We start from the raw sequence: 18,685 nt of genomic DNA, 5'->3' as shown, positions 1-18,685 counted from the left end.
CAGTAGATGTCCAAAAGGTGGAGCCGAGGTATTATGTGCTTAACCAACCCACCAGGCTTAGATCGTGGGGATCCTACAGCCCGACGATCTAAGCCTGTTGGGCGTCTATTGCTTGCCTGTTGGACGATCTAAGCAATAGATTTCCAAAAGGTGGAGCCCGACGATCTATGGCTGTTAGGCGTAAAACAATATTTTCTATTGTTAGGCAAGCTAACCTCATTATATTTCTCAGATTCATATTATAGGCAGAGATTTTTGGACATATGCAGAATTTATGTCCAAGTCGAAGCAGTTCGGGTACAGAAAGAACTTGCTGAGTATATATTAGATCTAGCATTTTTTTACTTCTTTTATGTTACAACCTTGAAACATTTGCTTGGGTTTCTTTTTGTTTCGCAGAGTCGAGTTTGATGGTTATTGTAATGTTGAGCTAATCAAGGAACTCCTAAGGAGTTTAATGGTTATGCAAATGTGAGCTAATCAAAGTATGCCTATGCCCATTATGTTTTGATCATGGCTTAAGATGTGACTCAAGCAAATCAGATTTGGGACCATGCCTAGGTTTCCCAAACTTGGGAATAGATAACCTAACATTTCTATCTTCAATAATTGTTCAACAATTCTTTTGTCAAGGTCTTTTCATGTATTTATCCTGTAAGACCCCTCAATTTGGTAAGAGAATGAGGATGGATGGATGCTGAGATAATAGAGAAAATAAACTTAATCCCCAAAAGAACAATTGCGCCTGGTTTTCTAAAATGAGCAAACTTCCTGATGATGGTAGACAGCTAATCATAAAATCAGAAAGATTATGAATGTCTGCATCTTGTGAGTGCAGTGCAGTTATTTCCTAAATCTTCATTAGGTGACTGGTTATCCAGTCTTTCTTTAGTATTTTTACATGCATGCCATGCAATGATATTGAGAAGATTTCTGATGGAGCTTTATGTCACAAAATATCTTAGTCACGCGTGCAAGATTTTAAACTAGTTAACATAATTTCAAGCTAGCTTACCTATTGATGCAGGGTAAGATCTCGTAAGGAGAGCTTTGAAAACAAGTTGATGTAATTGGCGGAAATGCGACTTAAAGATGATGGCAGAATTCAACTTGGACTGACCATTAAACCAAATATTGGATAGAATCTTGCTGTCATAACTCAACAAACACACTTTGGTTTAAACTAACTAATTATGTACCAAGTTGAACCTAATCAAGCTGTTGCGGAACATGAAATTCAATTTTTGGACAAGTCTTGGCTCAATCACCAGAATCATATGGCTGATCTGCTAATTTTGGCTATGCTTGTAGCTAGTGAGAGCTTAAACAAAACGAGTGTTAAGTCCTTCAAGAGATCCAAAATTCAAAGAAGAAATTCCTTGCAACCAATCAACTGAAGGAACTGTCAACTAGTCTTGGATCAAGGTGACAAATTCCTGAAGATCTTACTCATATTCCATCAAACAATTGGCATGCATTATTAGATCACACGCATTTCACTAGGCCTGCTATTGTTTGTTTCTAATCTTCAGCTTGGAGTTTATTGCATAATTATTCCAGTCATCAGTAACATAGGTTGCTTATTAAGCCAAAGCTACATAGAAATCCTCTTTGTAAGAGGTTTTCGTTCCAAAACTAGACTAGCTCACAAAAAAGACAAATTCCCCATGTTTATTCAAAAATCTAGTCTGAAATCGGAAAAATGAGAGGGAATCGAGCCTTGCTTCCCCAATTACAACCAATGACAAGAATACCATTACTTAAAATCAAATGACTAAAAAAACATGAATGACAAGGAAATAACCAAACTACGCCTAGTGTAAGTGAAATGGCATAGAAGGACATAGAAAAATGGTAAAATGGCTAAGGTACTCTCCTGATACAAGTAAACTAGAAACATAGGAGGCCCTACACTACTGGAGCAACATCGGATGCCGATGGGATAAGGGATGCTCCTGCATCACCAATCCATAAAAAAATTAAAAAAAATTACCAATAATGGTTATAAAAGTGGAGTGATTGAACATCACCAGTAATTATGAAGACATTGAATGTTATGTGGAAGCCTAATGATACTACCCAACAAAATCAAATAATTCAGATACTCCATATGGAAATTTGCAGGCATTCAATATGCCATCAGATTCTTACCACCCATCTTTTTTCTCATCATTTAGTTTAGAACTACCTCAAACACCATTTCAACAAAGCAAAATACAAGCTTATTAGTCACGCAATTGAGAGAAATGGTTTTAATCAGATAATTTTACATAAGAATAAAAAGAAACATGTTTATAAATCGAGGACTCCGGTTTTAATCACGATTAACAATTATAAGCAATCAATTCAAATGCTGGTCATAAAAGAAATTTTAGAAATTAATCACTCAGAGGACAGACTAAAAAACGATGTAAACATAAACTTGATCAATTAGAATGTGAAAAAATATAAGAGATTTTGAAGCAGAAAAGAAGATGGCATCAGACAATACACATAATTGTATTCCAATTCCACAAATGAAAGTTGTAGGATAAGATCATTTGCATCATCTGCCTAAACCAAATGAGTTGATTTTCATTCACATAATGCAAAATTATGAAATAATATGTTTCTAAACCAAATGCATAGAAGAGATTATGGGTATATTAGAGTATACACAACAAACTGGAATCCCGACCAAACACAGACACAAGACACAAATCTCAACAGAAGGCACGATCAAAGCCATCCTCTTCTTTCACTCATCATCACATCCAAGTCAAATTCACTAAGGCTATTGATCTGGGTGGTGTTTCTGACCTGTAGTTTGAGGAAATCATCTGTTTCTAGTTGGGGTTGGGGACCTATAGTGTGATGAAATGTATATAATTGTATTGAATGGTCACAATACAATCATTAAGAACAAGAATATTAAAGAAAAAGAAAAAACGAAAGCACCTCAAGCCTCTTAGGTATTGGAACTAGACTTTTCTTGTATACCATGATCTCAGTGGGGTGAATATAATCGCAATCTTTTCTTCTGATTTGAAACTCTTGCAACTCTCTTTTCTTCGGATCGTAAGAGAAGAACGTCAATCCATAGCAAAACAACAACACCTTTCCACCCTCACAGGGCACTGGCCATAAACGCTTAATGTCTATATCCCTCTCTCCAAGTATTGTCTCCAATCCAATCGAATACATCTTCGAAAATTGCCGGTCTTCATTCATGATCCATACCTCTATATCTCTGTCATCTATTATAAAAGTGCAAGTAAGCCTACCTTCCCATTCTCCAATGGCAACATCATAATAATCACTCACCTTTGTATCAAATGGGATGAGACTGGCATGATTTCCATCGGGGTCAAACTCCACAATAAATTTTATTGGAATAGTTAAGTTTCCAATACAAACGACTGCCTATGTAAAATGATTGAGAACCAAAATAAAATCTGTCCGAGACCGAGGAGAAGTTGATGTTCGCTCTAGATATCTCCCACTTGTTCGTCTCGGAAGAAAATACTATGAAGTGCATTTTAGTTGCATTGATTTCAGTAACATAAGGGATAACTAGTTTATAACAAGGATTGGCTTTCAGCGGGTCGAAAGCCAATCCTGCAAAATTGAAGAGCTCAAATTGGAGGTGGGGCGGGGGGGGGGGCTCATATCCGCTTCTCCAGTTATAGGATATATATATAGTAAACCCCATTTGAAAAGACGAGCAATCCGTTGCATGATGCAATGACCGGATGTGTTTTGTTGCGGAGGAAGTCGGGAGAAAGGTCAGGTTCACCCATGGGATTTCCCTTAGCCGAGAGGAATGTTAAATTGGAATTTCTATAGTTGTAGAAAACAAGGTTTGGGGGAGTTGGCAACATACGAGGGGTTGGTGTTTCCCACGTTTGGCAGTCGGATTTGAATCTGAAGAGAGACTTCAGAGGAAGGAATTGTCCTTGTGATTTCATGAGATTATATTGGGATGTACTAAAAGATGTATTTGAGTAGGAGAGGGTAGGTTGAGGTGAAAAATATAAAGAATGAGACATAACCCAATCTCCAAAAGCTCCAAGAGACAACCTACCATTACCATTAGTGCACCTCTTTAACATCATATAAGCCATACCCCAATACGTACAGAGAAAAGTTAAAGGATTATAGCCGGGAAGAAAATGGAGAAGATGAAAAGTGAGGAATGCTTGAAATATATGGGTAAGATGGGTAGGGATCAGGACTGTTGGTCAGATTGTGGGTCATGGGCAATCCATGGTGGGGCCCACCTAATCAATGGTCCACATAGTTCAAAGATAGGGTCCACTTTTGATCTATTATTGAAGCAATTTTTAGGCCATGGGCAATAAAAATAGAAGGCTTGCGCTTAAACGGTATAAATTGGATCAAAGGTTGGTCTAAATACAAATGCATTAACACAAAGAATCGTATTAACTAAGGGCTATATGGTATCATTCATTAAAAGGGTGTCTTTATCAATTGGAGTGGCCAGCGATTTAAAACATATTGCTCATTTAGCCTGGAAAAGGGGAGATTTTAGGTATTTGCTGTAATTATAATAGGCACTTGTAGAAATTGGGATAATCATTTAGTGGCTTAGCTTCCCTAAATATAAATAAATAAATACTCAATTTAACTAATCCCTGAGATTTTATGTGTCATTTGCAAAAGTACGCCTCCGTAGGATGATCCAAACCATTCCTCGATAGAAACCACCTCCATAGGATGATCCTAACCCTCCAATCTATAAAGGATCTATACACGTTTCTATCATGGGCAATCCCATTATAGATCGGAGGGTTAGGATCATCCTATGGAGATGATTAATGCAGTGCAGCCTAATTACATTGTGGCCCAACAAATGAATGGTTTGGATCATCCTACGATGTGGGCCGAATAGTTCATTTGTGAAATTTACTAGGATTTTCAAAGCAGAAAGACTACTTTCTCATCATAACATGAGGTGTAAATAATGGGTCCTACTGAATCAAAATATGAGGTGTAAATTGTGGGCTCCACCTTATGCATGGGTTAGGGGAAATGGTGGGCCGCGCCTATTAAAACATGACTTGTAAAATGGTGGGCATTAAAAATGTATGCCATAGCATCCATTCTCTGCCCCTGGAGCAAATTTTTGGCTGCCCCTTGCCCACTCATACTGTATCAGTTGCATCCAAGCCATGTTGTCTGTGCTATGATTAGAGCTTCTCCCAGTATCATTTCCTTGGAAATAATATATTCACCCCTCCAGTAACTAAAACCTCTCCTAACCTGTGAATATCAAAACTAGAAAGACAGAAAGGCAAAAGACAATTATTCAATTAAGGGTGCAACTCTGGTTGGATTCAGGTTGAGAAAAAGCGAATCCGAACTGATTTCGAGTTGGGTTACAGGTTGAGGTTTGATTACTGGTTGAGGTCTAGGGCAACCCAAACCAGACAACACCCAACCACAGACATTCGTTTAATTTCATAAATACTGGGGTCGTTGAGTTTTTTGTTTTATACTAGTTGCAGACTTGTGCATTGCACGAACGAAAAACAAAGAATCAAATGATTAAGTAATGGGATTAATTATTTTATATGTATAAATCATAATTTGATGATTTTGGTATGTTTTCCTATTGAAACAGGGATTTTGCTATGCTTGATCTGATAATAGGAGCTCGATCCAGCCTTTATGAAAACATAACCAAACATGTCATCAGAAAACATGAATATGAACAAATGAAAGAAAACAACTGCAGCCAAAGTGTGATATAATATAGACACACTTTTACATACCGATTGAAGATTTAATGAGAAATTACTTGAGCGTGAATATAAGAATAATTAATAATTCTATATCTACAAAAAAATCAAATACAACTACTCAAGCCCCCCGCACTAACACACAGAGCTACTTCCTGGCCGATAAGTGCGTAGGTTTTGGCATTGCAAAACATTCTATGACCAAAATATACAAGAAATGAGATAATCATACTTGGTTTTGGATTTTGAGAACTGATTATGATTCCAAAACTAATTATTGAATGCAAAACAAACAGAGCCTTAGCATTTAAGTGCTGTTGCTTTTTATAAGAACATAACCAATGACTTTTGTAGGATAAACTATTGGTGAATAGTAGGATGGGAATGTTAATAGTAAATAACATTAAAAAGGGAAAGCATTTATGAAGTAAAATTTTTTCATATTGATGTCTGAAAGTAGCCATCCTATTAGCAAAATGTACTAAACACTTACATTCATCACATTAGAACCTACAGCTCTATGAATCTGCATAACGACTCTTGAGCATCATTTCCTGTCGAATAGCATCTAAGTATACAGAAGTTGGGGAAATTCTTCTTATCTAATTCATGTAAAAGAACGAAAGATAGCATAGAAGTCTAAATATTTTAAAAAAATGGTCAGCAGGAAAGCAAACCACATGGAATTATCTGGGTTGTAAGGACAGTTAGAGATTTGATGATTTGGCCCATTAGATTTTCCACCTGCAAAATAGTAAAGCTGTGAGGCATGATACAAATTGAAAAGGTAGTTGAAATTTCGGAAGAGGAATCTAACAGCCCTATCTTGAGACTATGCCAGTAAACCTCTGCATAAAGAATCTCTTACAAGTTTTCTGATCAAGTTTATATAACATCTCTTTGCATGCTACGGGGTTGAGTCAATTACCACCCTAGGGTTAGTGCAACAGAAATAGAATAACAATCACAAGTTAAAGGCCTAAATTTAACCTAAAACAAAACCACGAATATATCTCAATGTTTGAAAAGATTAAGATATGGAGTTGCCTCGAATAGAAAACAACAGGCAAAAGACAAAGCTACTTGCATAAATTTCAATTCCATGATAAAAAAAAAAAAAACTAATCAAAAAAGAGTCTTAGATCATATAAATATACCCTTTTCACCTCAAACCACTTTCCTCATTACACATAAATACACTCTATACATTTCTTACACACGTTATAACTTTAAAACAGTTCTAAAATAGTAAAACTCAAATTAGAATTACTCCAGAACAAAAATAAAAACTGAAAACTAATCCAAATCTCAGGTAAAAGATTAAATTTCTCCCTTATATAATTTGTAACTATAAAGCATCCCTAATTCAACCTTTCTACTTCAACTTAAACGTTTTGAATTCAAAATAGAACATGCAAATGAACTTCAACAAACAGCAAGAGTTCTAACTACAGAACATATAAAGCTCAGATTTTCCAATAGAGAAGCTGTTCCACAGGTCAATAGAGTTTGCTTATGATTACTACAGCAGCTCTAAACTGATTTTACCGATTAAAGAAAAAGAACAAGCAGCTCTAAACTGATTTTACCTTTAAGGCTCGTTAGGCGTCTTTGGTAATGGAACTAGACTTTTCTCGTATACCATGAAGTTTGGGCAATAATAATCACAAGGACTAATCCATTCAGGCATCTCATCAGGCATTTGGAACTCTCTCAACTCTTCTGTTTCCGGATCATAAGAGAAGACCGCCGATCCCATACAAAACAGCAAAACCTTTCCACCCTCACAGGGCAATGGCCATGAATGCAGAATGTCTACACCCCTCTTTCCGAGTATTGTCTCCAATCTAATAGAATACATCTTCGAAAATTTCTTGTCTTCGTTCATGACCCATAACTCTATTTTATCTCTGCCTCCAATTATAGTAGTGCAAGCAAGCCTACCTTCCCATTCTCCAATCGCAACCTCATATTCTCGATCCACCCCCTTTTCAAGTGGGATTTCAGGTGGGATGAGATTGGCATGTTTTCCATCAGAGTAGATTTCACGTGGAAGTGGGATGATAGTGGAGATTTCAGGTGGAAGTGGGATGAGAGTGGCATGATTTCCATCAGGGTCGAACTCCACAATGCTATGGGAAAATTTAATTTTCCAATACAATATGTAAAATGAATGAGAACCAAAATACAAATCGTAGGAGAAGATGATATTCGCTCTAGATAACTCCCACTCGTTTGTCTCGGAAGAAAATACAAGGAAACGAAGTACATGTTCGTTGCTGTGATACACCAAATCTTCGAAAGGGTAAACTAGTTTATAATAAGGATTGGCTTTCGAAAGTGGGTCGAAAGCCAATCCCTTGTAATAGCAGAATTCTATTCGGTCATCATCGAATTTTTCTGCGATATGCCTTAAAGGGGGGTCAGGGATGAAATGGGTTTCTCTAGTTACAGGATTATATAAGTACTGTTGTTTCCCACTATACACAGCGAGCAATCCATTGCAAGATGCAACGACCCAAGTTTCAGTTTTGGGGACGAGTTCGAGCGAAAGATCAGGTCCAAGATTTCCCTCAACAGATAGGAATTTCAGATTTAGATTTATCTTGTCATAGAAGACAGGTTTGGGGGAGTAGAATGGATTGGTTCGCCTATAGGGTTTTTGAGGAATGCCAAATTGAAATCTCTATAATCATAGAAAACAAGATTTGGGCATTCTGATTTGAATCTGAAGCCGAGAGGCTTCATTGGAAGGAATTGTACTAGTGAATTCTTCTCCATGTTTCTTCTTCTTCCTCCCAACATAATAAGATTATATTGAGATGTATTTGAGTAGGAAAGTCTTGATTGAGAAGAAAAATACAGAGAAAAAGACATACCACTATTCGTAGGACGGAAAACAGAGGGAAGCCCAATGAAGCTCGTTAAGATCATATTTGCAGGGGAGAAAGTGGAGAAAATCAATGAGCACGTGAAAATAACTCTCTCAGAAGTAGAGTTAGGGTTAGGGTTTTACTTGGGCTCTACGATTTCTTCGTTTGGCTAGGGTTTTAGTGTTCTAAAATAATGAGCTTGTCCGAGCTTTCAGAACGCACGATCGTGATATTAGCGCTAAATATTAGGATTAGGGAAAAGATGCTCTAACGGTTACCTAAACAACTGATTAAAGACTCTAATAAATCTGGACTGTTTAGTTAATCGAACGGTCTAAATTAGCGCTAATATCACGAAGAAACCTATTAACGAGAAAATTAAGGGTAATATAGTCATTATAGATTAAAGGGTGTCTTTATCAATTGAAATGTGGGCCCACTTGAAACCAGTATATTTTATATGTTGTGTGCGTCAGAATTCAGTATATTTTTAAAAGTACTGTGGGCCCACTTGAAACCACCTCCATAGGATGATCCTAACCCTCCAATCTATAGAGGATCTATAGACATTTCTATGAGGGCAATCCCATGGCCCATCGAAGGGTTAGGATCATCCTATGTAGATGATTTATTTGGTGCAGCCTAATTACGATGTTGTGGCCCAACAAATGAACGGTTTGGATCAACTTATGACGTGAGCTTCATAGTTCATTTTGAAAAAAAAAATTGAACTTCACGCGCACAGCATAGAAAATCTTCCAAAATTCATAAAAGGGAAATGATTTATGTGCTCCAGTGTTTTGATAAACATGCGCTCCACTTGTTTGTCGTGTAGTATTTAAAGGGATGTCAGAAGATATTACGGTTCTCAAAAAGCTCTTAAAGCCCTTTAAATGCTACACGACAAACAAGTGATTTATCAAACCATTGGAGCGCTGAAATCATTTCCCTTCATAAAAGTGTTGGGTACACTTTAAAATAAATTTAAAAGGGTGTCTGATAGGAAGTGCATGAACCCTAAAATTATTGCACGAATGTCAAGTTACGTCCAACTACTACAAATGACAGTTAAATTTTGAACAGTGATGAAAATATGTTAATTTGTGCTGATTTATCTCAAAGAAATATGTCTATTCCTTTGCCATTTCTACCTTCTGCTCTTTCTTTTGTTGCTGAATTAGTAGAGATTTATTGGAGGAAATGTACAATTAACAAAAATTATTGGCATTCCAAGGAGGATGAACCTGGTTTCTGCTTTCTTGAAATCGATTGATACTGAGGTAGAAACTTAAAGCATGATTAAATTCTACTCAAGAGATAGCTTATGATTTGTTCTGCTCTTTCTTTTCTGCTGGATTAATAGAGATTTATTGGAGAAAATATACAAAAACAAAAATTATTGCCATTCCAAGGAGGATGAACTTGGTTTCTTCTTTCTTGCAATAAATTGATACTGAGGCAAAAACTTGGCTGCATGATCAATTTATACTCCAATGGGTTTTGTAGGGGAATTATTAGCCCCCCTTTAATGCTTCTTTTTTTGGGTACTTTTTTATCCATAAAATAATCTGGAAGTTTAAAATAAATAGAGGGCAGCAAATGAAAAAACTAAAGGGCATAGATTCCATCTCCCTTAAAGATCTCTGTTGGTTTGTTTTCATCTACCAGTCCCAGCTGCTACGAATTACCATATCTATGAACTTGGGGATCCTGCTTTGAGAATGTTGACTTGGTTTGGATTGCTTGTGGTCACAATTTGATTTTGATGTGGTGATTCAAACTTTCATCTGTAATTTTGAGAATTCCCTTTATAAAAGTACATGAGGTCGAGCCTTGGGAAACGGTAAGGTTGCTCCATTGTGACCTGGTGGTCACGAGTTCAAGTCACGGAAACAGCCTCTCTACAAAGCAGGAGAAAGGCTGCGTACATCTAGCCCTCCCCAGACCCCACAATGGCTTTAGCCTCGTGCACTAGGCCGCCCTGTATGCAAGTACATAAAGTCCTTGGATTTGTTGAGAATCTGAATCCTCTAGTGGGGATAGTGGAAGATTGGATGGATTGAAAAGTGGATGTCCCCTCCCAAATGGTTGATAGGATCCTGAAAAAGTTCCTATAACCTCAGCCTCCTCCTTAAATCTCAACCAAGCTTCTTCATAGCTTGCAAAACTTTATGTGATCTTGCCTGTTCCGTGGGATTTCTTTGGTTCAGCCTTTTGGTGTTGAAAATGTGATGAAAATTGTGGCTTTGATACTTGGGTTTCCTGTGGCATTCCTTGGAGAAGCTGCTTTGACTATCAAAGTTGAAGGCTGTTCTTTTTGCATTGTCCTGAAGGCATTCAAAAGCCTGTAAATAATGGAAGTAAAATCATGGAGAGACCAATTTCCACAAACGTACTATGATGAGATTCAAATTGCAGTTTGTTCCTATAGTTTTCTTTCAAATTATCCTTTTTTATAATAATGTGTTCTGAAACATGATTTGTGTACCAAGGAAAATTGGGCGAAACATATGAAAATCTCTATGGAAGAACCGAAGAACTCAGCCTGAGAAGTGAAGAGGAAGAGAATGATGAAGGAGAAAACACCGGGGAGAGAGAAGGTAGATGGGATGTGCTAAGTGGTGGATGGGATAACCACAGGGCCTGGCCACCTGGTTAGGTCACACTAGTAACAGCATCGGGGTTTTTGGGGTGCACCTGTTCGGGCCTTTTGAAGCTATAATCTTACCCCTCAATGGAGCTGGTCGAGGGTTATTGTTGAATATATGGCTGGGAAAAGTTGGAACCCTTTTTGTTGAGATGTGCTTATGGCCAGATAGGCTTTCGCCCATTGGGGAGTAAGCTTCGTGGTCGATAGTTGGATAGTTGCCACATCCGTGGTTGACCCAGAACCTCACTGATATTGTGTGAGTGAGTGAGTGAGTGTGTCACACACACACACACACACACACACACAGTCACGCACTCTCTCTCTCTCTCTCTCTCTCTCTCTCTCTCTCTCTCTCTCTCTCTCTCTCTCTCACACACACACACACACACACACACACACACACACACGCGCGCACACACGCACGCACGCAGACTTATACACAAACACTCACAGACACATGTGTGCGTGCACTCTCTCTGTCAGTAAGTGAGTGTGTGTGTGTGTGTAAGAGAGAGAGAGAGAGAGAGAGAGAGAGAGAGAGAGAGAGTGCGCGTGCATCTGTGTCAGAGTGTGTCATTCTGATTGATTGGGTGTGTGAAAGAGAGTGTGTTGGGGGAGTGGGTGGGTTGGGGGGTTGTCCATGACAACCAAAATACATACAGAAGCCTAAAACCATGGATCAGAGAGGACTTCCTAGACATTCTCTACACGGCATGTTTGCCACGCTAAATTTTAAAATTTAGGAGCATCTGCTGTTCATAGTTTTAGGGCTGGATTTAATCAAATTAAATTTCAGAAACTGACATGAAAATGCAGAATTGATTAGGAAGTAATACCTACAGAAATGGCAGGCTTGTCACGTTACCATGACCAATCTTCAACTTTTGAATCTTCTCATCTAGAAGTGTCAAGATTTTGGTTTCGTTAATCATGACTCACCTAAACACAAAACCGCATGTCTATTAACAGAGTTGGAGAAATTAATTACCAATGTAATGATATAACAAAGACTAAAGAAGAGGCACAATGGCCTGTCAATGTCTCGTGTTCCCTTAAGAAATTTAGGACACACATGGAAATGAACATGAGAGCACGAGGCATGGTCAAAATAGCAGAGTTAAGTACATAAGTTCTATTCTCCTGATAAAAAAGATTGCAAATATTTTAACCAAATAATAGATATCTCTGAAATGATTGAAATGACTGAAGTTAGAGGGAAAATGTTTCCTTAAGGAGATCAGTCACCAGATCAAGTCTATTTGGAAAAGGCCAAGGCAAGAAAGTTAAAAAAGTGCTAAGGAAGAAAATTACAATTTTGTAAGCAAACAAAATGTTTACAATGTCAAGATTCTCCTTTCTTTATTCTTTAGTTGATAATATGGCTCAGTATTGCATTTTGTAAAGATGTTAACAATTTTGTCTCTACATGCCTCAGAATTCGCCGAAGAAGGTTAAAAATGTTAAAATAGACACTTGTCTACATTTCAAGATATACAGATGAGTCAGTGAACAAACAAAACCTTAATACTAAAATGTGTTCATTGACAAATCGATTCAGAAGATAGACGAATACCTCTACTCATTTTGGAAGTCAAGACCGCATTGTATCAACCTCTTTGTTGTCTCCACTCCCGATACTAAAATATGTTCATCGACCAAATCGATTCAGAAGATAGACAAATACCACTACTAATTTTGGAAGTCGAGACTGCATTGTATCAGGCTATCAGATTCTTTGTTGTTTCCACTCCCCACTTCCACACAATATGCATCCTGCAAAAAAAAAACATTGTTTCTCTTAATAAAAATAATTAGGAATTAATGTTCTCTAAGTTTATAATTAGATCTTAAACCGTCCTAGATCTCTGCTTTCTCAACGATGGATACAAAATTAAAAACAAAATTACCAGTTCTTTTGATTGACGGATAGAAGTATTGAAGCCATCCATCTCTGATATGCCATTTCTTTTAGACAACTTCAACAAAGAGCACAAAGAGCACCGGCTTGGAAGCATGTCGAAAAGTGTCCTCGGAAGAAGCAAAAGAGACAACTACGGTCACTCAGATCTCAGTTAATTAAAGACATCAAAGAGCACTGGCAACATCATGTAGCATAAAGCTTGTGTCGGTAACATAGGCATCTGTTTTCAAATGTACCATTAATATTAATAATGTCTCCACAATCTCGTCTTTTGGAGTGGGTGGTTTGTCCGCAACAAAAATATACACTTTGTTTCTAATCTCAATCCAGCTACAACCAGGCTCTTTCTCAACACCCATGTCTCTCATTAAATTCCTTATTCTTGTGACTTCGCACCATAAGTATTTCGAAGCATAAATATTAGATAAAAGTACATATGTAGAAGAAACATGAGGTTCTAATCTCAAGCAAGTCTCTGCAGCTCGAACACCGACGTCCATATCCTTATGAACTCCACAAGCAGAGAGAAGGGTCCTCCAAATTGTGGGTTCTGATGAGAATGGGGAATTTATGAGAAAGGCTTCAGCCTCGTCAAGATGCCCTGCGCGTCCAAGGAGGTCAACCATGCATGTAGAGTGCTCTACTGAGGGTGAAATCCCATAGTTGAAAATCATCAAATCAAAATAGTGTCTCCCTTCATCAACTAAACCTGCATGACTGCAAGCAAATAGGACCCCTATAAAGGTAATACATGTAGGGATTAGACCAGAGTTCTTCATTTCCTCGAAAAGGTAAAGAGATTTCTCACTAAAACCATTTTGAGCATAGCCGACTATCATTGAATTCCATGAGACAACATTCTTCTCGGGTAAGTTTGTAAATACTTCAAATGAATCTTTTGCCATCCCACATTTTGAATACATATCAACCAGTGCACTTCCTACAAATACAGTTGATTCTAATCCTGTTTTTATTACATGGGCATGCATATGTTTTCCCTGTTCCATAGCTGCCCAATTAGCCATTGCTTTGAGAACACTAGTGGAGGAGAATTCATCTAATTTTTGGGACAATTTATGCCCTTTGCAGAAATACTTTACTGCATTCTCTCCCTCGCCATTGTTTGTGAAACCAGAGATAATCCCAGCCCAAGATATCACATTAGGCATATTAATATACTCGAAAGCCTTGGACGCTCTATCCATAAGACCACACTTAGAATACAAATTCACTAGTGAGTTACCAACATAGATATCTGAATCCAAACCAAATTTGATTGAATGAGCATGAATTTCAGTTCCTTCAAACAAAGCACCCAACAAGAGGCATGAAGAAAGAAGGCTTGAGAATGTAAATGAGTCTGGTGCCATGTTTTCAATTCGCAACTCAATGTAAGCTTTCAAGGATTCGGTATATCTCCCAGTCAGACTGTAGCCCGTGATGAGTGCGTTGAAGGATTCCAAATTTTTCATCTGCATCTCCTCAAAAGCTCTTGATGCATCTTCCATATCTAAACATTTTGAATACATATCAACAAGTGCAGTACTCACGAACACATCCAGTAAGCAGCCACCCTTTATGGTTTTCGCATGGAATGTTCTTCCTAAAACACCATCAGCTACCTCAGATAGAGCTTTCAAAACACTGGTAAATGTAGTATGATTGGGAGGAAACTGTTCATATTGCATCATATAAAATAATTCAATAGCTTCATTGCTACAAGAATTTTGTGTATACCCGGCAATCATGGCATTCCAAACTATAAGATCTCGTTTTCCCATTCGGTCAAAAACACGACGGGCTAGATCTGAACTACCACATTTTGAATACATATCAATCACGGACCCCACAACAAACGCATCCAAATCAATACCCAATTTAATCACATAATTATGAATTGACTTTCCAATCCTAACGCAGCCAAACCCAGCACAAGCCTTGAGAACACTAGCAAGTGTAAAACTATTCATGAAATTTTTCTGATTAAAGCTATTTTCCAACATCAGTGAGAACAAACTAATTGCTTCTCCACAGAATTCATTTTGCGCGTAAGCCGCAATCATTGAGTTCCACGAAACGGCGTCTTTTTCAGGCATTTCATCAAACACTTGTCTAGCTTCTTTAATTTGATCAAACTTAGAATACAGTTTGATTAAAGCACTTGAAATAAAAAGTTGCGTGCAAGATCCTTTCTTTAATATCAAACAATGCAAGCTCATACCAAAATAGATCCTTCTCAAAGAAGAGCAAATCCCAACTAAAGTTGAGAATGTTATCTCATTGGGTTCAATACCAAATCTTCGCATTAACGAAAAATATGTTAGGGACTGATCACCAAAACCCCTTTGTGAGTGCTTCAAGATCAGTGAAGTCCAAGAAACTACATCCCATTCCGACATTTTATCATACAGTTTGTGCATACTGGAAAGCCCATCTGATTTAATAATTGGTTTGATCAAATTGTTTAGTAGGGTTGGAGAGACGTCTAAGCAGACTGCAGTGCTCATCTTGTGAGAATGGACTGCTTTTGCTTCTCCTAATGCATTGAGGGTTTTGCAACTACCCAGGAGTGAAGGTAAGATGGATAACTTGGTTTTACTCCACATGTTCCGAGATAATAGATCTTCACGGCTTCTTTCATGTTGCCTTTCTGACGTAAATTTCAGACATAATGGGTGGGACCCAACCTAAGGGCTTAATCTAAAGGCATATTGGTTAGGTAATTAAGTGGAGGCATGCCTTGGTACGAGATTATGTGGGACCCAACCTGGTATATGACACGTTTAAGTGGCTCGACAATGCCTTAAATCACTCCTCGGGCTTTTGATATATTAGTTAGGGAAATGATAAATGCGCCCCTTTTTAATTACTAGAGACACCCGGGGCCACATGTGAAAAGGGTTAGTTGACAACAACCATGGTAAAAGCTAGGGTTGCAACTCAGGTCGCGCGAGTAGGGTTTTCCAAATATCTACCCTATCTGGAAAATTATATTGGGCCAGGTTGGGTCTAATTTTTTTATGGGAAACTCCAAGATTCGCAAACCTGACCCTACTCGAGATAGTTTCTCGGGTTGGGTCAGGTTGGGTTTTTATTTTTAGTAGGGGTGCAACTCGGGTTGGGATGAGGCCAACCCAACCCAACCCGAAAACTTCAACCCCCAACCCTAACCCAACCCAACCCGAGTTTCAACCCGGCTTGGCTAACCCAACCCAACCCAACCCAAATTGATTTTTCCCTAATCCGAACCCGACCCGATTTCCCAAGTTGGGTAAATTTTAATCGAGACCTCAAATTGAATCAATCTCATCTGATCTGATCGAGGTAAAATTTAAAAATCATGCCTTCATATTTTTAAAAAATACAAAGAGATAGATCATGGATCGAATACCTTGAGATATTTGAGCTTGAGGGTCCCGTAACGAGGCCGAATGTGAAAGTCTAAGTACGAGAGTGCTTGAGCAGGAGTAAGGGCCGGGAGGTGGCGGAACCGCGGAAGATGGAGGAGGCACGGCTGAGAGGCACACTCCAAAGTTGGGAAGAATCGAAGATGGAGGTGGAAGAAGAATAGAAGATGAGGCTGCTGTGACTTGGAAAAAAGGATGGATTTCTAGGGTTAGGGTTTTTACTTTTTACTTTAGTATAAGTTAATAGGAAATATTAAATAAGTATTATATTTGTAAGGATGGAAAGAAAAAAACAGAAAAGTCAACAAAATGTCAAAAACTACAAAAAAACTTGTATATTGACATACTGTGTATATCTTTGGCGGGTTCACGGGTCGGGTCGGGTTGCCTGGTACCCAACCCAACCCAACCCGAATTTAAGTCGGGTTGCCAAATCCCAACCCGGACCCAAACCCAACCCAACCGGCCCAAAAATCGGGTTCAACCCGACCCAAGTTGCACCCATAATTTTTAGCATATGATCGTGACTAATTTTAATGATTGTAGAAAGCAACAAATCTTTACACTCATAGGCATGTAAATTTAAGAAGGAAACTATATTTTCGCGTCACAAATATTATCACCTCAATGAAAACGATTATACCATTATATTGGAAGATAATTTGCTACTTTATTCAATAGCTATTTAAGAAAGTCATAGTACACCTGTATGAGTCGGGTCGGGTTTTGGGTTTTTTTCCTTTAAACCCGGCCCTACCTAAGACTGAGGTAGGTTTTTCAATCTAAAACCTGATCCTACCCAAGACACATGATTTCTATACCCGGCCAATGTTAGTTGTAACCTTAGTAAAAGTGCTCACAAAGTGAGCTATCAGGGCCGCCAGTTGTGGAGCATGGTGGAATGTTACAATCCTAGAGCGGTTTAAGGGTTTAGCCTAATGCGTCCTAACAATCCAACAGTTTTTAGTGTATTGGTTAGGTACTTTTTCAACATTTGTGTCATGGCAGTCACCATGTAGTAAGGGATGGGAGTGGGACGACCACATGTGGAGAGAATTATATGGTTTAAAGAACTTAATCTAGATTCATCAATCCTGATTAGGGGTGTCAATGGACCCAGACAGTCCAATTGGATAGTTCGAACCCGAACCTAAATAGACAGGATCTAGGCACATAAGAAGGATCCATGGACATATTTTGGATCCTCTTCATAAGATTTGAAAAATTTTGGATTGTGATCAAGACATGACAACAAAATCCGATGGATACTAATGATCCGAAGTCCTTTTACTAAAATCTTAAAGGAGGGGTATTTTCATAAAAATGAAGTAAATATTGCTCAGCTTACTTCCCCCTTTTCTCTTCCTTTCCCCAATCGGCTTTTCTTTCTATAATCTTGCCACTCACCCCTCAAGAAGGATTAGTTACTAGAAAGTTCTATCGTCACTTATTAGATATAGTGACTAATTCTTTTCTGAATCAAGGAAGTTTTGGAGTTCATTTCAAATAAAGAAAGCTGAGATTTTTGTTTTGTTGTAAGTAGAACCTCTTATGGACGGTTCGATTTGAAATGGATCATGACTAAGACATAGGTGGATCCAATCCGAAGGAGATCCAACCTGAGGTGGATCAAGCGAGGATTAATTTCACATTTGAAAGACAATTATAGAACAACTTCTAAGCAGCCATTGCGGTAGCAAAAACCCTTTTTACTTGTCAAACCCGACTAATTTTATTCTCAAACACAACCTTCTCTTTCTCTGGCAAAGTTCTTCCCGTCACGCACACAACTTCCGGTACAATTTCTGGCTTCTCTTAAGTTCGAGAAACAGTATTCCTCATATTCTTTTGTTCCTACATATATTCGCATCTCTTACTGATCTCGATTTCTGTATTTTTCCTTTTCCTTCTTGTCTCTTATACACTGCTGATTTTATCTTCATCTTTTTGCCTTTTTTTGCTGAAATCACTAATACCGTGTCTCTTTCATATCTATAACCTTGTTAAAAAGATTCCATTTATCTTAATATCATTTTACTCCTATAACAGTGGGTTCTATAACAGCACAAAGCCGCAAACCAAGCCGTGCCCAA

General features: G+C 38.1%; 2 protein-coding genes across 5 annotated transcripts; both read right to left on the bottom strand.

The window, feature by feature from the left end:
- Positions 1-6,160: 6,160 nt before the first annotated feature.
- LOC143890024 (uncharacterized) lies at positions 6,161-13,213 on the bottom strand. Its single transcript, XM_077394534.1, has 3 exons — positions 13,172-13,213; positions 7,331-8,427; positions 6,161-6,485 (listed from the first exon to the last, which is right to left on the bottom strand). Exons 1-2 carry the CDS (start codon positions 13,211-13,213, stop codon positions 7,333-7,335), a joined length of 1,137 nt encoding a protein of 378 aa, XP_077250649.1. The 3' UTR covers positions 6,161-6,485; positions 7,331-7,332.
- On the bottom strand, positions 10,021-15,982 carry LOC143883258 (pentatricopeptide repeat-containing protein At2g27610-like). 4 transcript variants are annotated; one of them, XM_077386605.1, is made up of 4 exons: positions 13,172-15,982; positions 12,838-13,037; positions 12,101-12,203; positions 10,021-10,959 (listed from the first exon to the last, which is right to left on the bottom strand). In XM_077386605.1, the coding sequence occupies exon 1, from the start codon at positions 15,789-15,791 to the stop codon at positions 13,350-13,352; it is 2,442 nt and encodes an 813-aa protein (XP_077242720.1). In that variant the 5' UTR covers positions 15,792-15,982; the 3' UTR covers positions 10,021-10,959; positions 12,101-12,203; positions 12,838-13,037; positions 13,172-13,349. The 4 variants fall into 4 exon arrangements, with proteins under 4 accessions (XP_077242720.1, XP_077242726.1, XP_077242733.1 ...); XM_077386611.1 differs by having other exon boundaries at positions 10,021-10,941; XM_077386618.1 differs by having other exon boundaries at positions 12,105-12,203.
- Between the last annotated feature and the right edge of the window lie 2,703 nt (positions 15,983-18,685).

This window comes from Tasmannia lanceolata, unplaced genomic scaffold (genome assembly GCF_043159265.1).
Source record: "Tasmannia lanceolata isolate RefF3 unplaced genomic scaffold, GAP_Taslan_0.1 ptg000002l, whole genome shotgun sequence".
Lineage (NCBI taxonomy): Eukaryota > Viridiplantae > Streptophyta > Magnoliopsida > Canellales > Winteraceae > Tasmannia > Tasmannia lanceolata.
This window is presented reverse-complemented; position numbering and strand designations above follow the sequence as displayed.